We start from the raw sequence: 18,671 nt of genomic DNA, 5'->3' as shown, positions 1-18,671 counted from the left end.
CAGTACTACCTGTTTCAGGGTCGAGTCGACGGCGACTAAACCGTCTCCCCCACCTTTTCCTTTTGGGTTTCGGTGTGGAGGGTGGCTGGACACCCTGATGGAATGAAAAGTAAGATCCATCTTAAAGGGCGCTGGCCTAGGAGAGCCAACAGCGGCCATCCAGCAAATCAGGGTAGATGGAACTCTCTAGCCTTGGCAGGCCTTTCATCTAGGACAAGGAAAGTCTGATGTAAAACCTACGACTCGAGGACCTCGCTGTCACCGTCCCAGCTAGCTAGGCTATGGCAGATGAACCCCGGGTGTAAAGGGTGGGGCCAGGACTGCGCACACTGTACTCCACTTTAAAGAGGGTGGATAGTTTTGGAGATTCTCAAAAATGCGTTTGTCATCATTTCACTTCATTTATGAATAATATGATTGTGTTTGCCCTAAAAATGATATGACATGAAATAGATGGACAGAAATTCTGTTTTGATGGTGAAATTAATCGATTTTATAAAATGACGGGTATCCCTGCAGAGTTTTTTTCGTCGGCTCGGCGCGCCGCGGCGGTTTGTATTTGAATTCCTATGTAGCTCCCTCTACAATAGAAAGTAGAACATTTGTTTTGGTTTGAGGCGTACCACGATGGTGTTCGTGCGCCTATGTAAAGATAGTGCATGTTTAATGTTAATTGTTACTGAGTCATTCTCTACTTTTAATCACCCCTCTACCCGTAAAGTATTCATTTCTAACTTTATTTCTTTGTTCCACATTGTTTGCAAAGATGTATGTTATTTTTCGTCAAGTGCATAGTTGCTGCAGCAATGCACGGTCCGCATCTACCGGTAGTCGGTACCGTGTAGCTGGCCCAGCCAGGCCGGCGATCGATCGAGCGCTAGACCGCAACCAGCGCAACCAACACGAAACGCTCTACTGTATAATTCACTCGAAGCCGAAGGAAAGAAGGTTCTCAATCTCAGTCTCACCGCACAATAATTAATAATTTAGCTTATCAAGAGGATATGGGGGACGAGGAAGGAGGGAGTAGGGGACCGAAGGGTGCATCTCCAGGCACCCGACTTGTTAGGAGGAGAGAGTCTAACAAAGTGTACGAACTTTCGCGAAAGAAGAGAGGAACAATCAGAGTACATAGTGAGGTTTTCGAGCGCTGGAGTGAGCTACGAGGAGCAAGAGGACTGACCAATGACCAGTTTTTGTCCCTCTTGCTGGACATGTGAGTAGAACTAATTTTTTATCGAATTCTTTACACCCTCTTCATTTTATGCCTATAAGGACTTAATCGATATAACTTAAGATTCTACCTTGTAATTGATAACTTCCGACAGTCACCGGCATGCACTTCATCTTGGGCAGCTCTAGCAGTACAGCCGCGCGCCGCGCCCGAACACTAGGGCTAGGGCCAGGGGTACGGTACGGTAGTTGCGCGAGTCCCCGCGCCGCGCCCGGAATCAAATTATTTAATTTATTATTATGCTGTAGAATCTGTTCATTAGTTTTAGTTTAGCTCGAGACAGTCTGCATGAATGTTGCAGCCTTACCGGTATTGAGCAACCAATGCATGAGTGAATGGCAATACTTAACCCTAAAAAGACGGGGGGGGGGGGGACTGATTCAGCCCCCCTCGACATTTTTCGTGATACTGATAAATCTGCCGCGCGAAATTTTTTGACTGCGTTGCTCACTGAGTTTTTACAATCAAGTCTAGCGCAACTTTTGAGACCAAATTTGCGACCCCCAGGTACGCGGTTCCGAAATTACGCAACATTTCGTAACGGCATGCAGACCCAAAATTGCAGAAAAAAGTGAATTTGTGTACAATTTACAAATCTAATTCAAATCATGCAAATAGAGTTTTTAGCCTAAATTCATAAATGTATCATTATTTTTCCTTTTACAGATTGAAATCAATCAATTCCATCTTATTTATGCTCCAAATAAAGTCCCCAACAATTTCCATAGAAAAAACATAAAGTCGAAAAACAAAGAAATACATAAGAAATTTAGAAAACAAATACATAAGAAAATAATTGTGATTTTGAATTTTTTTTTTTTACATTTGATGAGATTCATATAAAGTGTCAGTGTACCAAAAATTAGCATTTTAGGGGCATTATTTAGTTAATTAAACCAAAATTTTGATTTTATGCATAAATTAGCATAATTATAATTAGCAAAGAGATTTTTCGCAGAATTTGATCTAGTAGTTTTGTAGATTATGCCATGGGTAACGCGCGTGCCAAGTTTCGTCGCGATCGCGCGAACGACGGCCGAGACCATAAGGGGAGCTGAATCAGCCCTTTCCCTCGTCTTCTTAATCTTACTCTTAGGCATCGAAATAGCCCAGTCTATTTAGGGTTAATCATTGTTCTATTTTCTTCCTGATTATATTTTGCCTAGTCTAGACTTATGAGTATAAAAATATAATCTAGCCTAGATGTAGCTTGTTATTTGCGACTTCAAGTTAAACTCAGTCACACTTCACATCCAGATGTCCTTTGATTCTATTTATTTTATAGCTAATCAATCATTACGTTTGATAACATAGATCCAACTCAAGACAGAAATAACGTTTCTGGAGATGTACATGTTTTTGGAGCAATTTTGGGTCTGACTTGTACTGGTACGAATCAGTATGCTTATGTTGCGTAAACCAAGATATCCGGCCATCATAAATTTGGTCTCAAAAGAAGCGCAGGAATCAAAAGAAAAAAGTAAGCGAGCAGCCCTGTAAAAAAAAATGCAGTTGAATTAATGGTCATGGAAATTGTCAGGAGGGGGGGGGGTGGTTCATTTACCCCCCCCCCCCTCCACAGTTCACCGGGTTAGTTTATCAAGGTAATACAAGTCTAATAATTAAGTAATGAAGCTATACCAACAGTTTTCAATTGGCCGTCCCTTTTTCAGATATGTAGTATAGATATTTGACAAGTGAAAGTTCATGTTTGGAAACAATGGCCGAATAGAAATCAGTGACTATACAGTGATGAGATATGAGATAAAAAATTGAATAATAATTCTTTAAAGTGATTGTTATAAGCGAAGTTGTGCCAATTCTGATTCTGGAATTAGGAAGATGCGGGTACTATAGATATTATTTCAGAAGTTCATATTGCTTTTATCTTTTTAGGTCTGAAGAAAAGGAAGTAACGACTGACTCAGAGCAATCAGTGGTGACTGGAGCCAATTTGAGCATGTAAGTATGATATTTATCTCTTAGTGGGTCATATTTTTTTCATGAATTCTATAATCTGATTGGTCATTTTGTTTGTGAGACAAAACTGTATTTACCTACCTGTATTTTACATTCTGTACTTGGTCAAAAAGGTCAAACAAGTTGAGCCAGCATCACCAGTTTGGTGTTAATTTGTTTTAGTTCTGTTTTGATTGTTACATGCATGCCCATTGCTGATTTCTAGTTTAAAGGAGAATGAAACCCTTGAAACCAGCTGAATCCATATCAAAGAGAAAAATCAAAGAAACATATTGTTGAAAGTTTGAGGAAGATTGAATGAATAATAAGAAAGTTATGAGCATTCGAATATTGAGATCACTAGTGCCATGTAGATCCTCCCAACGGCAATGCGACCAAGATCTGTGATATCACACACGTACAACTCCCTCATTACTTTAGTACTTATTTCACTTATATTCTCACTTTTATAGAGTCTATCACAAGGTGAGGTGTTCTCTTTATGAGATGACAAGTACAGAGGTTTCACAACATTATATCATTGATGAATCGTTTGTCATATGATTAGAATGAGCAAAAAGAGATGTTTTGGGGTATATTTTCAGTGTCCAAATGGGAGAGTTGTACGTGTGTGACATCACAGATCTTGGTCGCATTGCCAATGGGAGGATCTCCATAGCATTAGTGATCTCGACATTCAAATGCTCATAACTCTTTTATTGCTAGTCCTATTTTACTCAAAGTTTTGTTGATCTTATTCTTTGATTTTTCTGCTTTCACAAAAGCTAACTTGCTCCAAAAGTTTCATTCTCCTTTAACTCTAATTCTCCCAGGGTGGGGGCCATAATTGCCCCCCCCCCCTCTACAATTTTCGCAATATATCTACTGCACAATTTTTTTTTACCTCGCCGCTCACTAACTTTTTACTTTCAAGCCTCGCGCAAATTTTGAAACCAAATATGTGACGCGTGGTTACGACATTACGCAACATTATGTAACTGCATGTCAGACCCAAATTGCTCATAAACATGATTTCATGTACAAATCCAACGCATATTGTATATTTAGCCAAATTCATGTATCACTATTTCTACTTTAATTGATCAAACTTAATTGCACTGTAATTTTGCCTTGTTTATGATCAGAATTAAGTCTGAAATGATTTCCATTGAAAAAACATTAAAGGAACAACAAGTAAGAAAATATAGAAATACATAAGAAATTAAAAAACAATAAAATATAAGAAATTGGTCTTGGTACCAGAATTGTTTTCATTCACAATTGTTAGGAATGCTGTAAAGAATATTTTCTCAAAAAATAGCATTCTAGGACTAGGAGCTTTATTTAGTGAATCAGAGCAAAAAGAATGACTTCAAAAATAAATTAGCATATTTAATTCACATAAAATATGAATTCAGTGAAATTTACCAATGCAACTGTGTAAATTACGTCATTCTCTACCATCATGCAAATTTTTCGTTGTGATCGCGCAACCCGCGGCTGAGATCTTAAGGGGGGGGGGCTATAATGCCCCCCACCCCAAGAATCAGAATCCCCTGGGAGGTTTAGGGTTAAACAGTTTTTGATTGGGAGAGGTGAGCTACATGTAGTTGTTAAATAATAACAAAATATATTTGGTTATCTTCCAGCAATAGATAAATAGTCTGTAAGAATGTAAAGTAAATCTGTTTGATCATCAAGGTGTGCATGTACGTACGATTACGCCTGCCAACCCCCACCCACTCCAATTTTTTTTCAAGTACAAAACAGAAAACAAAGTGGGGAAAGGGAAGGAACAAAGAAATTTGGAAAAGGGAAAGTCTAGAGAGTGTCATTCCATAATAGTAGTATCATGTCACCTGGTTATCTTGCTTCCCAAATAACCACCCCCTCTATTTTAAATACCATGTTGTTGCCACCTTTTATACAGTTTAGGAAGCGAATGTCTATTGAGGGTTTACAAAATAATAGTGTACATGTACATGGAGTTGAATAACTTAAATGCTAAATCCATTCTAATAGATTCAAGAAAAAAATTATGGAGCTATGATTATCTTGTTTGGAATTCTGAAAGAATTTGGTTTTTGAAGTATGTGTTGACGTAGATTGAGGTAACATGTACATGTAGAGGAATGATTATAAAGCATTAGATAATCTATCCAGATGAAGATGTACATGTATATTACCATTCATGTATGTTACAGGAAGACAGTTCAGATATCAACTCCTGGCAAAGATGGAACTGAGGTCCAAGTTCTTCTCGATAGGTAGGTCAGCATTTACCAAATTAGGGTACCAATTTATGCCCCCACCCACTGTGAGTAGTGCTGGAGGCACAAAACTTTCAATTGTCCGTTTATCCTGTTTTTGTTTGTGTGACATTTCAAGAACCCATCGGATCATGTATGGATTTGGGACTGATTATCTGATATTGATTAATTAAATAATCAAGTTATGACTTCAAACTGTGTTTATGCATGAACCTACTCTTCTTTTCAAATAAAATCATTTTTTTAAAGACTATGATTACCAGTGTAATTAGATTGATGTGATGGTTTTCACATTTTCAGAATAAAGTATAATAATAATACTAATGCAGATCTTGTATAGGGCATATCACATTGTCATAACATCCCTTTGTGTTCCAGGGCTTAGATATTTTAATAGGGATTATTGGATGGTTTTGAGTTATTGTTAATACATTTAAAGTTATGCTTAAAACTCATCTTTTTAAATCTTAAATTGATCATATATGTTTATTGGTCCATTTGATGGTATTTCTTTATTCATGATTTGTTGAGAAAGTTGTAAATTGTAATATTAGTTTTGATACATTTTGTTGTGCAAAGTATTTCTATTTCCTTTATACTTCATTTCCTTTCTCTTAACCGCTTAGAGGCAATTTTGCAATTTTGCGGTATATAAAAATTGTTATTATTTATTGAGTGGGACGCGTCGAATTATTGTACAAGCTGAAGAACAATATTCGATGAGTCAGAGACAAATCCAATATTGTTCTTCAGCGAGTAACAATATTTCTACGCATCCCACAAAAATGGGTCATCCAGTATTAATATTTAGATACCCCCACAAAGCTAAACATAGATTAATGAATAAAAAGTGGGGTTTTATTTACCATTTCATGTTAATCCTGTAAATCATGGCGACTGATCATTGTCATGTTTTAAACATTGAATTCAATCAACTGATGCAATCTCGTTCCCTTGCCACACCTTGCAACTAATATGCCATGCAATTTTATTGTGACGTAACAATAGCTTCATGCACAATATCAATTATTTACCAATGATAATCTTGTGGGCGGGGCAAAATATTAATTTCGTCCAATTCATAGGCATGCACATTAAAATTAAGTTTTAATATTTTGTCTCTTTGAAACAACCTCGCAAGACGTCTAAATATATCTGTGCCTCTAAAACCATACATCTAAATGGTAATATGCAATATACAGTATGGGATATAGTTCAGAGCTGGCATTGGCAGAGGCATAGATTTTGGCTCTTGTGCAGTTGAGAATCCGTCTTTAAATCAGTTTTGAATCTAACACAAGTATCACATTTTTTATGATTGTCCCAAAAGATAAAAAAATTATTTATTCATTCTTGAGTCAAGTACGCCATAATCACAATTGTATTAAATCCTCCTACTATTAATTTTCTTATAGCTCCTCAGATGATTTATCCATGCCGTCATCACTTCATTCAAAACAGTGAGTTTATTTATTTGTGTGCCCCCTTACCTAGTTTTGAAGGCCAAATGCAATGCATTTTTTTTTTATTTTACCCAGCAAAGGAGTTAAAGAGGGGGAATTACATTTGGTATACATGTATAAGATTTGGGGCTATGATGACAAAGGTCACAAAGGAAATAAATAGTGCATCTGAAAATTACCTTTCCTTGCAATACCTGAAGAATATAGTGTGAAAAGTCAAAAGTAACTCTTGTTAATGCATTGAAATATTAGTATATCAATGTCTTATTTTTAGTATCCAGAGTTAGGTTAGGTGTAACAATTTTAATTTGAATAGGCTGTGAATAATTTTTGTTTTTTATAAAAAAGTAATAACTAATTTTTGGTCAAGTATGTTATCTTAAATGTATTAAATCCTACTATTAATTTTCTTTTAGCTCCTCTGATGATTTATCCATGCCGTCATCACTTCATTCAAAACAGTGAGTTTATTTATTTGTACCCCACTTTATATAATTTGTTGGAGAGCAACAGAAAAGCATTTTTGGGATCATTGTAAATGGAGGCATTGTGTTTTCAGATTGTCTGTCCATCTGTTACATTCTCATGATGAAGAATCATTTGATGGCTCATCTTCAAGAACTTTGGCCATACATGTATGAGTGACAAACTGATTAGATTTTGTTATATTGAGATAAAACATCACAGAGGTCCTTATAAACCCTACATATAAATGTGGTAAGAGACATTACCTGGATAAAGCTTTGTTCCTGGAATATTGGGTCAAAGGCTGCCCTTGCACAGGTCAATGTATGCTTAAACATCCTACTCTGATGTTTTTTTTTATGTAATTGTTTAATCAGATTCAGATTTGTGTACATTTATTTACTTTGACAATGATAGTAAACTGATTGCAGTCTCAGTCTTATTTTGCAACATTCATAGCTGACAGATGAGCGCAGGCTAAATCTGGTTAAATAATAATTCCAACTTTTATAACTACACTAACAAGGTTTTCTGCTATTTTATCTTGAAAGGCCTGTATCTGGAGCACCGTCAAGTCCACCGCAGCAGGAAGAACTTGATATTGACAATGCAGATGTACATGAGTAAGTTAATGTACATTTATGTGATCCTCTGTTTATATTGGGTATGCAACTGTCCTTACAGTGTACACAGGGATTTTAAGTTTATTTTATGCAGAATGTTCATGCTGATCTGGTATATACTATACAAATTAATCATACAGAGTTGCACCTTTCTATCTTTTATTTGGATTTCATTCATATTTCAGTGATTTCAGTGTGTCTACAGAAATGTATGCAGTACATGCATTCCTCTTTGAAGAATGTACACATCTACATAATAATTTTTTTTTACTTGGTTGATCTACAAAATTATTTTACCATTTTTCTGATTTTGCAGCATCAGCGTAAGTTTTGCTGAAGTAGGTGACTACATATATCCACATGAAGAGGAGGATATTGTAGATGATGATGATAGCGATTTTGCTGCAGAGGTTTTATTACAAAGACGGTAATTATTGCAATTTATACACAAAATTGTTGTAATGTTTTCCTCATTCTTTGATGACGGCAACCTGATAACATAATTTATAACATAATACTTGTATTTTTAGGGAATACAACCTCAGAAAAGAATTCAGAATGAGGAACAACTAACAAACCCATGTGAGGATATCTAAATTTCAATGGGGAATCATTGCGCCACCTTTGTGATTAATTTCAATTAAAATCTATGCATACCTTGGAAATATGCTTGAATGAATTTGAATAATCCTTAGTTCCCATTATTATTTTAATTCAGAAATCCTTTTGTCAGATTCTGATTAAATTTTATTAAAAATGATTATCAAGATCGAGCATTTACTGCCAGCAGAGAGTATACCCATTATTGTCGCTCATTTCCTCAAATGCATTTTATTTAGAAGTAGTTTTTAAAACTTTACAATACTAGTAATTATATATTATGTTTGTATTTGGGCAAGTGTGCACTTAACCCTTCGTAAAATTTCCAGCAGAAAAATGAAGTTAGTAGTTAGAATTGGGGTATGCAAGATAGGAAAAAATGCACCCCTCTTTGCTTGATGTCAGCATGATAAAAATCCAAGACTTTTTGTAAGCAGGTCAGAGAGGCAGGTATTGCCAAAATGATAAATAGAGAACAATAATAAGGATGATTTAAATCGAACCTTTTTTGGGGGGTCCTTTCTTCTTCAACAGGCCTGAGGATATAGCTTTCCTGAGGAGAATCGGGGAGGACGAAGAAGTCCTTGGCGAGCAGGATGAATTAGAGTCCAGTGTACAGACAACAAGGTCAGGTCTGCATATAAAAGTGTCACCAGAAGAGGCCTCGGACCTAGGGTTTGTGGTGATTTCAAAACCCAGATTGAAGCAGTTGGCAAAAGAAGCCTACCCAACATGTGCAGTTTGTGGCGCAGAGACAACTGCAACAGTTCATGATGCCAATGGTTCAGCTGGGCATGTGACTTGGGTAAGTGCTAGCATTGTATCCAAATGTAGGGATTGTGATTGTTAAAGAATAAGCTTTAAAGTCAGTCTTGCATTTAAGCATTTGAGATTGGTTCTAATGTCATGTTAGGCTATACAATTCTATTTTATTTCAGTTTACTTCACTATGGTATATTCATTAAAAGAAATTCCTCCCCTGGCTTTATGCAGGATATTAGTTAATATTTTACAAATAAAAAGGCACTAAACGTATATATCCAATTATCATATATTGTAGGAGAGGCCTTCATCTTGGCATGAAATCGGTTCAGAAAAGAACTGTTGGAAAAGGAGAATTCCTTTCTGAAAAAAGTGAACCACAAGTCACCTGTATTAATTTATTTCAAAGGGAATATCAGTGTACATTTTTTAAAGAGTACAGTCCCTCTTCAGTACCATACTTGCATGCATTGCGTAGATGTAGATATATATCAATCAATCGTTCCAGAGTTATTTGTTGCAAATATATTTAGAAGCTTGAATTGCAATCCAGGACATAAGAAAGTATTTGTTTTATGTCCTTTCTCTCTACTACACATTTTACTTTTTCCAGTGTGGAGTTTGTAGTAGAGTCTGTCTCTTAATTTTATCTTTGTCTTAATTGGATATTTCCTCATTTCTATTTGTTGAAGGTGTGTCCTAAAGAACATGAACGTAAATTTTGCAGCCAGGAGGTCCTAGGAAGAAGCCATGTGGGTGACGTTAGGCTTGGTAGCTCTATTCTGCTGTCTGGAAACAACTTCCAAAAAATCCAATTGCTATTCCGATTCTCAAAATTGAACTTCATGTCCCAAAGGACATTTCATGCACTCCAGGCCCAGTATGCCATCCCGGCAGTAGAGGCTTGCTGGAAGGGGATCCAGGATACATCCATAACCAAGCACAAAGCAACTCCAGTTGTTGTATGTGGTAAGTTATTTAATAACAGTTTCTAGCAATGATTGATTCATTAATGACAAAAGTAATGTTGAAACAAATTAAACCTCATACTCCCCGGGGTTTGGAGGTCATTACGACCCCCCCCCCCTGTCAATTTTTTGCTGAAACTTGAAATGCCTCAATGTTTCAAGAAAAAAAAGGCATGACTTTTTTCTGAACCTTCCCACATATTTTGATACTAACTATATGGCGATCGGACCTGCCGTGCAGGTGTCAGATTATGTTTACTGAACACGTTTCACTATTTCTGTATATGACTGTATAACTCTATGGACAAAATTAGGAGCTTTTCCAAATAATGAAGATACTTTTCTAGTAAGTATCATTGTTTCAAATCATTTGAATAATTAACACACAACTTACAGGAATTGATAATAGAGTTATAAACAATATATGTACCAATAGTTGATATTCATAAGGCTTTATTTTGTGAGAAATGCCCAAAATCGCCAGAAAATGATTACAAATATAAAAAGGCTTTTTTTCCATAAATTCAGCTATACAAGTTTGTAGATTACATAATTCTTGACCTTTGTTCAAAATTTTGAGGCAAAAAGGCAACCCATGACTGTGATCTCGAGGGGGGTGATAATGGCCCCTCCCTGGTAATAACTAGTTTTAAAATACCCCCAAAGTATTAGGGTGAAGAGAAAGAAAGCCTTGACAGACATTTTGTCATCACATTTTTCCATAGGATAATCATTGTTTCAAGATCTGTGATAAACGCTCCCTTATATGACTCAAATGCCATTTCAAAAGTGGAGTACTTAGCATTTTTGTCATCATATATTGGTGAAATGCAATTTTTTTTTTTTAATGGAAATAAAAGTTTGGAAATGAATGACGGTTGGTTTCAGTGGCTTTGTAGCAAATTGTTACAACACATGAACTCTGGCTTTTTATAACTTTTTTTTGTTTTTAAGGTAATTAATGGCTTACAATCAATGCATTCACAATCTATAAGTGACTTTTTCATCCTATGAACCTTTCTTTTACCAAAATTTCTTACAGGGGACGCACGAAATGACAGCCCTGGCCACTGTGCACAATATTGTACATATACCTTTATGGAACATGAAACAAACGATGTGCTCCATGTCGGTTTTGTCGATAAGAGGGAGGTCGGCATGAAAAGTAATGTCATGGAGGCAAAAGCCTTGAAGGAAGGGCTATCCATAATGGAGGAGAGAGGTCTGCAAGTCAAGGAGGTGGTAACGGATGCCCACCCCTCAATCGGGAAATACATGAGTATGTTTTTTTGTTTTTTTTCAATTTTATTGCCATCCTTCACATTACTTTATATTATCTTTTCTGTATTTTTTTTTTGTTTCCTATAAACTATGTGCAGTATAAACTATATGCAGAGTCACCAAAATACTTAACAATGCAGCTTTGCAGCTGAGTCCCATTTTTAGAACCTCTAGATTTTTATGGACATGATGAATTGACCTAATTTTGTCTTTTGAACCCTGAAAAGACTGCGCTATGATTACACCTATAAAAACTAGGGAGAGGGGCATATGATTGTTACCATCGAACATGTGCGTTTGAAGAAACTTAGCACGCACAAAAATGTCAGTTCTTATCTCATGGATCAAATTGTTTTAGAGGTATAAAATTATATAAATAAATCTGTTGTTAATTTTGTACCTAAATGAACTTATTTTCTTTTCTCTACTTTTTTCCTTCACAAAGGAGAATCGAAGCCTGAAGTGAAGCACTCTTGGGATGTCTGGCACGGTGCCAAGAACCTTGCTAAGAAACTTGCAAAGGTAAATTGAATTAAAATTTTTACGTTTTGCAAGGAATCTTCTCGTATGTGGGAAATAATAATGATGTGACATATTTCATGACAGAGACTACATTGGGAGTGGTTGTTCACCATTTATGATCTCTTTTATTTCAAAATTCCCTCCCACTTCTCCAGAGATACATGGCATATAGCCAGTCACGACTGTGGATTTTCAATGTTAGTTCAAATGTTTGGTTTCTAACAAATACACATTTTATTTCACACAAAGTGTCTGTTTCTCTTATTATGATCATCTATTTACATGTTCTTATCTATAGGCATCATCAAAAGCATCAACAAGAAGCCTATTGTATTGGGTGAAACATATCATCAGGCATTTTTGGTACTGCTCCAAAACATGCAGAGGGAATCTTGTAGATTTGAAGGTATGGTTATTTTCTCATAACTGATATTTTAAAAAAAATCAATGTCTTAACATGCTTTTGTTTCCTGCCACAATCTTCCCTCATCTTTGTCTTCTTTTGGCCTGCCTAACTTGGTAGAACGGCTAATATAATCAATTCAAATATGGACCTTGGAAAGGGGGGCTTTCACATTTACTTCCCTCTCTATTGTTACTGCTGAATTCCATCATCTGCTCTACAATAGCATGTACATACTCTACAATAGCATGTACATACAAACAAAATTGTTCTCGGATGATTTGATTTTTTGTACTGGTGAGAAAGCTGAATAAGAGGGGACACCAGTGCATGTTGACTTTGCAACATAATTGTGCTATCACACAAGAAATTGGTACCTAACACAACACTAATAGAGTGAATGATGGACTAGCATTTAGAGGTTTTGTACTTGTAATATTGCTTTTATTGCAATTTAAGAATGTTGCTTTATAGTATTCCATTTGTTATTATTGTCAAATTCGCAGGCCAAGTGGCATGGCTTGACACACCATGTCACTAATCAACATTCATGGGTGGCTGGATTCGGAGGTGCAGCTGAGTGTGCTCATGGTGATCTTGAGGAGAGAGAGGAGTGGTTGGAACGTGGGGGAGACCCACACAGAGCTCTGGTTCAGGTGTGCTATGACAAGAGGTTTCTAACCAACTTGGGCCATTATGTCAACTACCGGTAAGAGTAACATGCGTTTGTTTGCCTTCATCACCTCTGGTAGATGCTGATGGCATTATGTGTTTTAGTTGTCTCATAGATATAAACTCATATTCATACATCAATTGCCTAATGTATGAGTATGAGAGGTGATGAGATGATAAGATGTGTTTGTCTTGTGGTCAAGGGTCAAAACATTGTTTTACACGCAGAAGTGTACAATTCTCATGTAAAATCATGCACCATTCAAGTAATCTTCAGGATTCTTTTTTTTCGATAGATTTGTCACACAAAAAGGGGGTCATGGTATTTCATGGCGTATTTTCAAGGTTGTACACAGTTTAAGAAAAGAATTGCAATGCCAGATTATGTAGTTCTGAAGTGACAAGACATTGCGCATATGAAATCTTAAATTGCTCAATTTTTAATGTGATAATTCAACATAAATTTTGTATGTAGTGGAAATGTGGACTATAGGCGCCGCTTTCCGACAGCAGTGGTGGCGTCAACATCAAATCTTAACCTAAGGTTTAGTTTTTGAAATGTCATCATAACTTAGAACGTTAGAAAGCTTAGACAGTTTCATCTTACATGACAAAGGTCAAAGATCATTTAGGGTCAATGAACTTTGGGCTTGTTAGGAGTATTTGCTGAATTTCCATTCTAACTAATTTTTTATGGTGCTAGTTCATAAAACTTTGACATTAGAGTAATCAAGTATCACTGAACAACCTGTGCGAGTTTCTGGTCACATGACCAAGATGAAAGGTCAATTAGGTTCAGTGAACTCTGTTAATGTTGGGTATTTGTTGAATTTGCATCACAACTTAGAAAGTTTATTGATCTATTTCATGAAACATAGTCTACCTAAATAGATTCCTAAAAGGACTAGAGGGAGGGATCCTGTTTCTTGTATGCATGAAGACGATACTAATACATTTTTTTATCTTTGCATTTAACCCTAAAAAGACTGGGTGGGCTGATTTAACCCCCCTCTCGACATGTTTCGCGATAAATCCGCCGCACGAAATTTTTTGACCGCGTCACTCGCTGACTTTTTACTTTGAAGTCTCGCGCAACTTTTGAGACCAAAATTGTGACCTGCGGGTACGCCGTTCCGAAATTACACAACATTTCGTAAATGCATGCAGACCCAAAATTACTCAAAAACGTGAATCAGTGTACAAATCCAATGCAAATGGTGTTTTTAGCCAAAATTCATAAATGGATCATTAATTTTACTTTTACTGCCTAAAATCAATTAATTTTATCTTTTTTATGGTCAAAATAAAGTCGCTGACGATTTCCATTGAAAAAACAATAAAAAACAAAAATTTGAAAAACAACGAAATACAGAAGAAATTTAGAAAACAATAAAATACATAAGAAAATAAATGTGATGTTGAAAATTTTGAAAAATAAATTTGATCAGATGCCCATCTAGAGCATATGAAACAAAAAATTAGCATTTTAGAGGCATTACTTTATTAATTAGAGCAAACATATGATTTTACGCATAAATTAGCATAATTAATGAGCAATGAGATTTTTCGCAGAATTTGATATCATAGTTTTGTAGATAATGCCATGGGTAACGCGCGTGCCAATTTTCGTCGCAATCGCGCGATTGACGGCTGAGATCATAAGGGGGGGGGGGGGCTGAATCAGCCCCCCCCCCCCCAGTCTTCTTAGGCGTTGAAATAGCCCAGTCTATTTATGGTTAAGCATAGCAATGTGGCTGAAGAGATATTTTGCCCTGGAAGAAGAACTTAATTTAGAAAACAACATAAGAAAATGAATTTGATGTTAATTTTTTTTTACTACATTTGATCAGACTCCTATGAAGAGTCTGTGAACCAAAAATAAGCATTTTAGGGGTTTGATACTTTTATTTAGTTAATTTGAGCTAACTTGTTTTTATGCATAAATTGACAATTAACAATGAGAGTTTTCCCAGAATTTGATCTTTTAGGTTTGTAGATTCTGCCATGAATAACACGAGATTGCCATATAGACCTATGAAATATCAATCAGAATTTTCTCTGTATAATCTATTACAGCCACACAAGCATGCTCGAGAGCCTTCACAACCACATATTAATGTATGCATCCAAGAGGTTTTCCTTTCGGTGAGTATGATTTTTAACAAATGTAGCATGTACTTCTCTTTTAATATTTGTTTCCACTTCAGCATTACATCCTTAATTTCTGCGACCAAAATATTACGTAAAAGCCATTACAGAGCTTTACAAAAAGGTATGAGTACCATTTGCTGTGAGATAATGGGAAAGAGCTGGAAGTATAAATAATTGAATTAAATATGTATTTCTTGTTTTTTTAAACACATTTCTTTATACTAGGTATCCTGGATACAGAGCAAGGAACCTTCTTGCTGTGATTGACTTCATGTCCCACAAGGACCGTCCATACCAGACTAATGCAGATGGAACACGAAAGTAAGCATCCCAAGTAATTTTTACAAATCAACATTAATCAACAACTAGCTTAGTGCTGTGAGAGTGATTTTTTTTAAATCCTCTTTATTTAGTTTTTTTTAAATATCTGACTGCTAAGAAAGCATGAATGCTTTTAAACAAGTAACCAGAGGACCGACGACTTGCGATCCTCCCGAGGGACCTGGTAATGAGGATTACTACCTTAGCAAAGGGTACTAATGCACCGAGTGGGAATCAAACCAGGGTCACCGGGATCTTCCCTCTCTTCTGACCGAGCTATTGCGCCTCTTTTAATTGAAGTAAATTATATTTTGATTTTGTAACTACCTTTGTGAAAAATGTTAGCCATGCTTGAATGTTTTACTCATCATTTTTGAAGATAATCGTTAGCATTGATAAATTCTTCCTAGTGCAATCTAGATTCCATTCATGGAAATCTGGGGAAAGCTAGTTGTTGGAAGATTTGTGCTTACCGGTATTTGCAATGTAGAAAAAAAAAGTGATCAGATTGGCACCAATCAAATCAATATGTATCATTGTGAGAGATGTGCTTATTGGTTTTTGCTAATGTAAAATGGATGTTTTTACAATTTTTTTTCCCATTTCACTCTGATGCAGAAAAGTAGCAGTTTGGTCAAAGCATGCTGGTGACTACGTCGCAGTAAGAGTGAAAGTCCCAAAGACGTACGACTACATCGAACCTTTGATGAAGGACATCTTTGTTAGGAAGGCAACAGATGAAGGACCAATGTTTAGGAGAGCAACAATCGGGCCAGATGACCCACGTCTAATTCGCCCCCGTCTTGCTCCATTTCCTGCTCCTCCAATAGATGAGATCTTAGCAAGAAGAAGGGGCCGAAATGAAGTGGAAGAAAGTGAGGTTGACTGAGTACTTCAATGTTGCAAAATTTGTCTAGTTGAATTGGCAAATTCACAGAGCTTGCTGTGTTCATATGATAACTTCTCTCGCAATCAATGCACAGAATTGTCCCTTAACACAAGGGCAATCAATTATCAGTGCTCATCTTGTATTAGTTTCAGGTCACATAACCAAGGTCAATTAAGGTCATTTAACCCTTTGACCGTGAAGGCATTAAAGACCAATACCAGTTGTGGTTAAGGATGTCAAACTTTGTGTAAAAGACTTTCTCATGAAATAATTGTTTGCTGCAACTACAGAAAGTTTTTAAGTATATGGATATATTGCATGTAACATGGACAATTATTACTGATCATTTTCAGCTCACATCATGAAAGTAAAAAGCTGTAGGCTCAATGACATGAGAACATGTTGGTATTATTTTGAATTATAATCATCTCTTTTAAATTTTATTGATCCGAGGTATGAGACTAAGGCCTGATGGTGAAAAGTATTACAGATAGTCTTGCATGAGTTTAAGGTCAGTTATTGTCTGTATGTCAATGAATTCTGAAAGGTTAAGTTTTCAAAATATCGTAACTTCAAATTATATGGACCTATTTCATGAAACTTGGATGAAGGGGCATCGAAATACACTGTTTATTGGATGAGTTTCATGTCACATGATGAAGGTCAATGGTTATTTAGGACTGATAAACTTGTCATTTTATCATATGGATTGTGCTTTTTGTGAAAAGTTATTCATCTCATTCCCAGTTCGGCAACAATGATTTGTCACCTTAATATTGGAAGAACCAATTAGGAATCAGAATTTCCACTATCATGGCAGTTGACACTCCAGCAAGAGTAGCTTTCAGATCAACTTTTTATGCATAGTTCTTATCAGATTTGAAACATTCATACATTAAAGAAAATGAACTGGGAAAGGTAACTAGTATGTCAGGTCATTTCCTAGGAGTGACCCTACACGAGATTGTACTATCAGTTAGTCAGGTTATAAAGAACCATATGATGGATTTTCTTCAAACTCTGCTCGATTGAGGATAAGATTAGTTTCTTGGGTCGTAAGGTCTATGTCATGTAGGTCATTGTTTGTAATGGCCATGATTATGGTATAATCAGATTCTGGTGGATTCGCAACTTGTAATCCCAACTAATCCAGAATATTTTGGTGGATCAAAAGGCCTTATGTTGATGCCAATGACTAAACGGTATTACTAAGAATTGCCACATTTTGCTATCAACGGCATGATTGCAAAAAATGCCTTGTTTATTGTAAAATCTTATATCGTTAAATTCGCCGATTTTGGCATGACTCCAAATTTATAATAAATTTTTATGTTTATGTAGGCACGTGTTAAGTGATATCAAATTTCGTAAACAATTTTTGATAGTGAATTCCTCATGAATTCACATTTCATCCATTCACTTCTCCATCTTTTTATTCATTGTAATTGTAACATCATTTCACTCATATATGTCATGAAATAAATTCTAATCAGAGAACAAAACTTAGCAAAACAGTTTTGAATATGGCTAGAAGCAGATAGTAAATTTGATGAAATGTGTGTAAAAACCAAGTTTCCTGAATTTGCTTTTGATATCTATGACTATGATATACTGCCATGAAACACCAGTGCAATCACTTTAGGTATTGATGCCTTATTGTTGAGGGTTATTCCTTTCCTAGTTTACTGATTATACCAAGATGTTAGTGGTATGAATTCAAATGCATGCAATCAATCTTTAAAAAATTTGTTTGTATTCTTTGGATGTTTTATCTTCAATATTTGGCAGGTTGTGCCATCCACATTCATGCCAATATTGCAGGCTATATAATGAAACAAACACTGCCAATTCACCTCAGGAATTGTAACTTTGTTATTCCTAACTAAGTAAAATTATGATTTTTCTCAGTCTCTTTTTCACCATTGGCATACGAACAAAGGGAGAAGTCATAAAAGGTATGATTCTTTGTATTTTGATATGATTTTAATCGAAGTATTACATGCATTTCACAGCTTGTGAGATACATCTTGCTATATGATGTTTCTGCCATTATCTACTTACTGCCTTGAACTGTTAAAAATATATTTC

The 18,671-nt window shown here is 35.9% G+C and overlaps 1 protein-coding gene across 1 annotated transcript; it reads left to right on the top strand.

Annotated features, from left to right (window-relative positions):
- Nucleotides 1-356: 356 nt before the first annotated feature.
- On the top strand, nucleotides 357-18,435 carry LOC135158000 (uncharacterized). The gene is made up of 16 exons (XM_064115207.1): nucleotides 357-1,216; nucleotides 3,131-3,196; nucleotides 5,398-5,460; nucleotides 6,879-6,923; nucleotides 7,343-7,387; nucleotides 7,943-8,014; nucleotides 8,331-8,441; nucleotides 9,149-9,419; nucleotides 10,069-10,345; nucleotides 11,387-11,623; nucleotides 12,071-12,147; nucleotides 12,446-12,553; nucleotides 13,057-13,259; nucleotides 15,299-15,367; nucleotides 15,599-15,694; nucleotides 16,313-18,435. The coding sequence occupies exons 1-16, from the start codon at nucleotides 1,005-1,007 to the stop codon at nucleotides 16,581-16,583; spliced, it is 2,223 nt and encodes a 740-aa protein (XP_063971277.1). The 5' UTR covers nucleotides 357-1,004; the 3' UTR covers nucleotides 16,584-18,435.
- The last annotated feature ends 236 nt before the right edge of the window (nucleotides 18,436-18,671 follow it).

This window comes from Lytechinus pictus, unplaced genomic scaffold, assembly GCF_037042905.1.
Source record: "Lytechinus pictus isolate F3 Inbred unplaced genomic scaffold, Lp3.0 scaffold_23, whole genome shotgun sequence".
Taxonomy (NCBI): domain Eukaryota; kingdom Metazoa; phylum Echinodermata; class Echinoidea; order Temnopleuroida; family Toxopneustidae; genus Lytechinus; species Lytechinus pictus.
The sequence above is the reverse complement of the archived record's forward strand: the minus strand, read 5'-3'. Positions and strand labels throughout refer to the sequence as shown.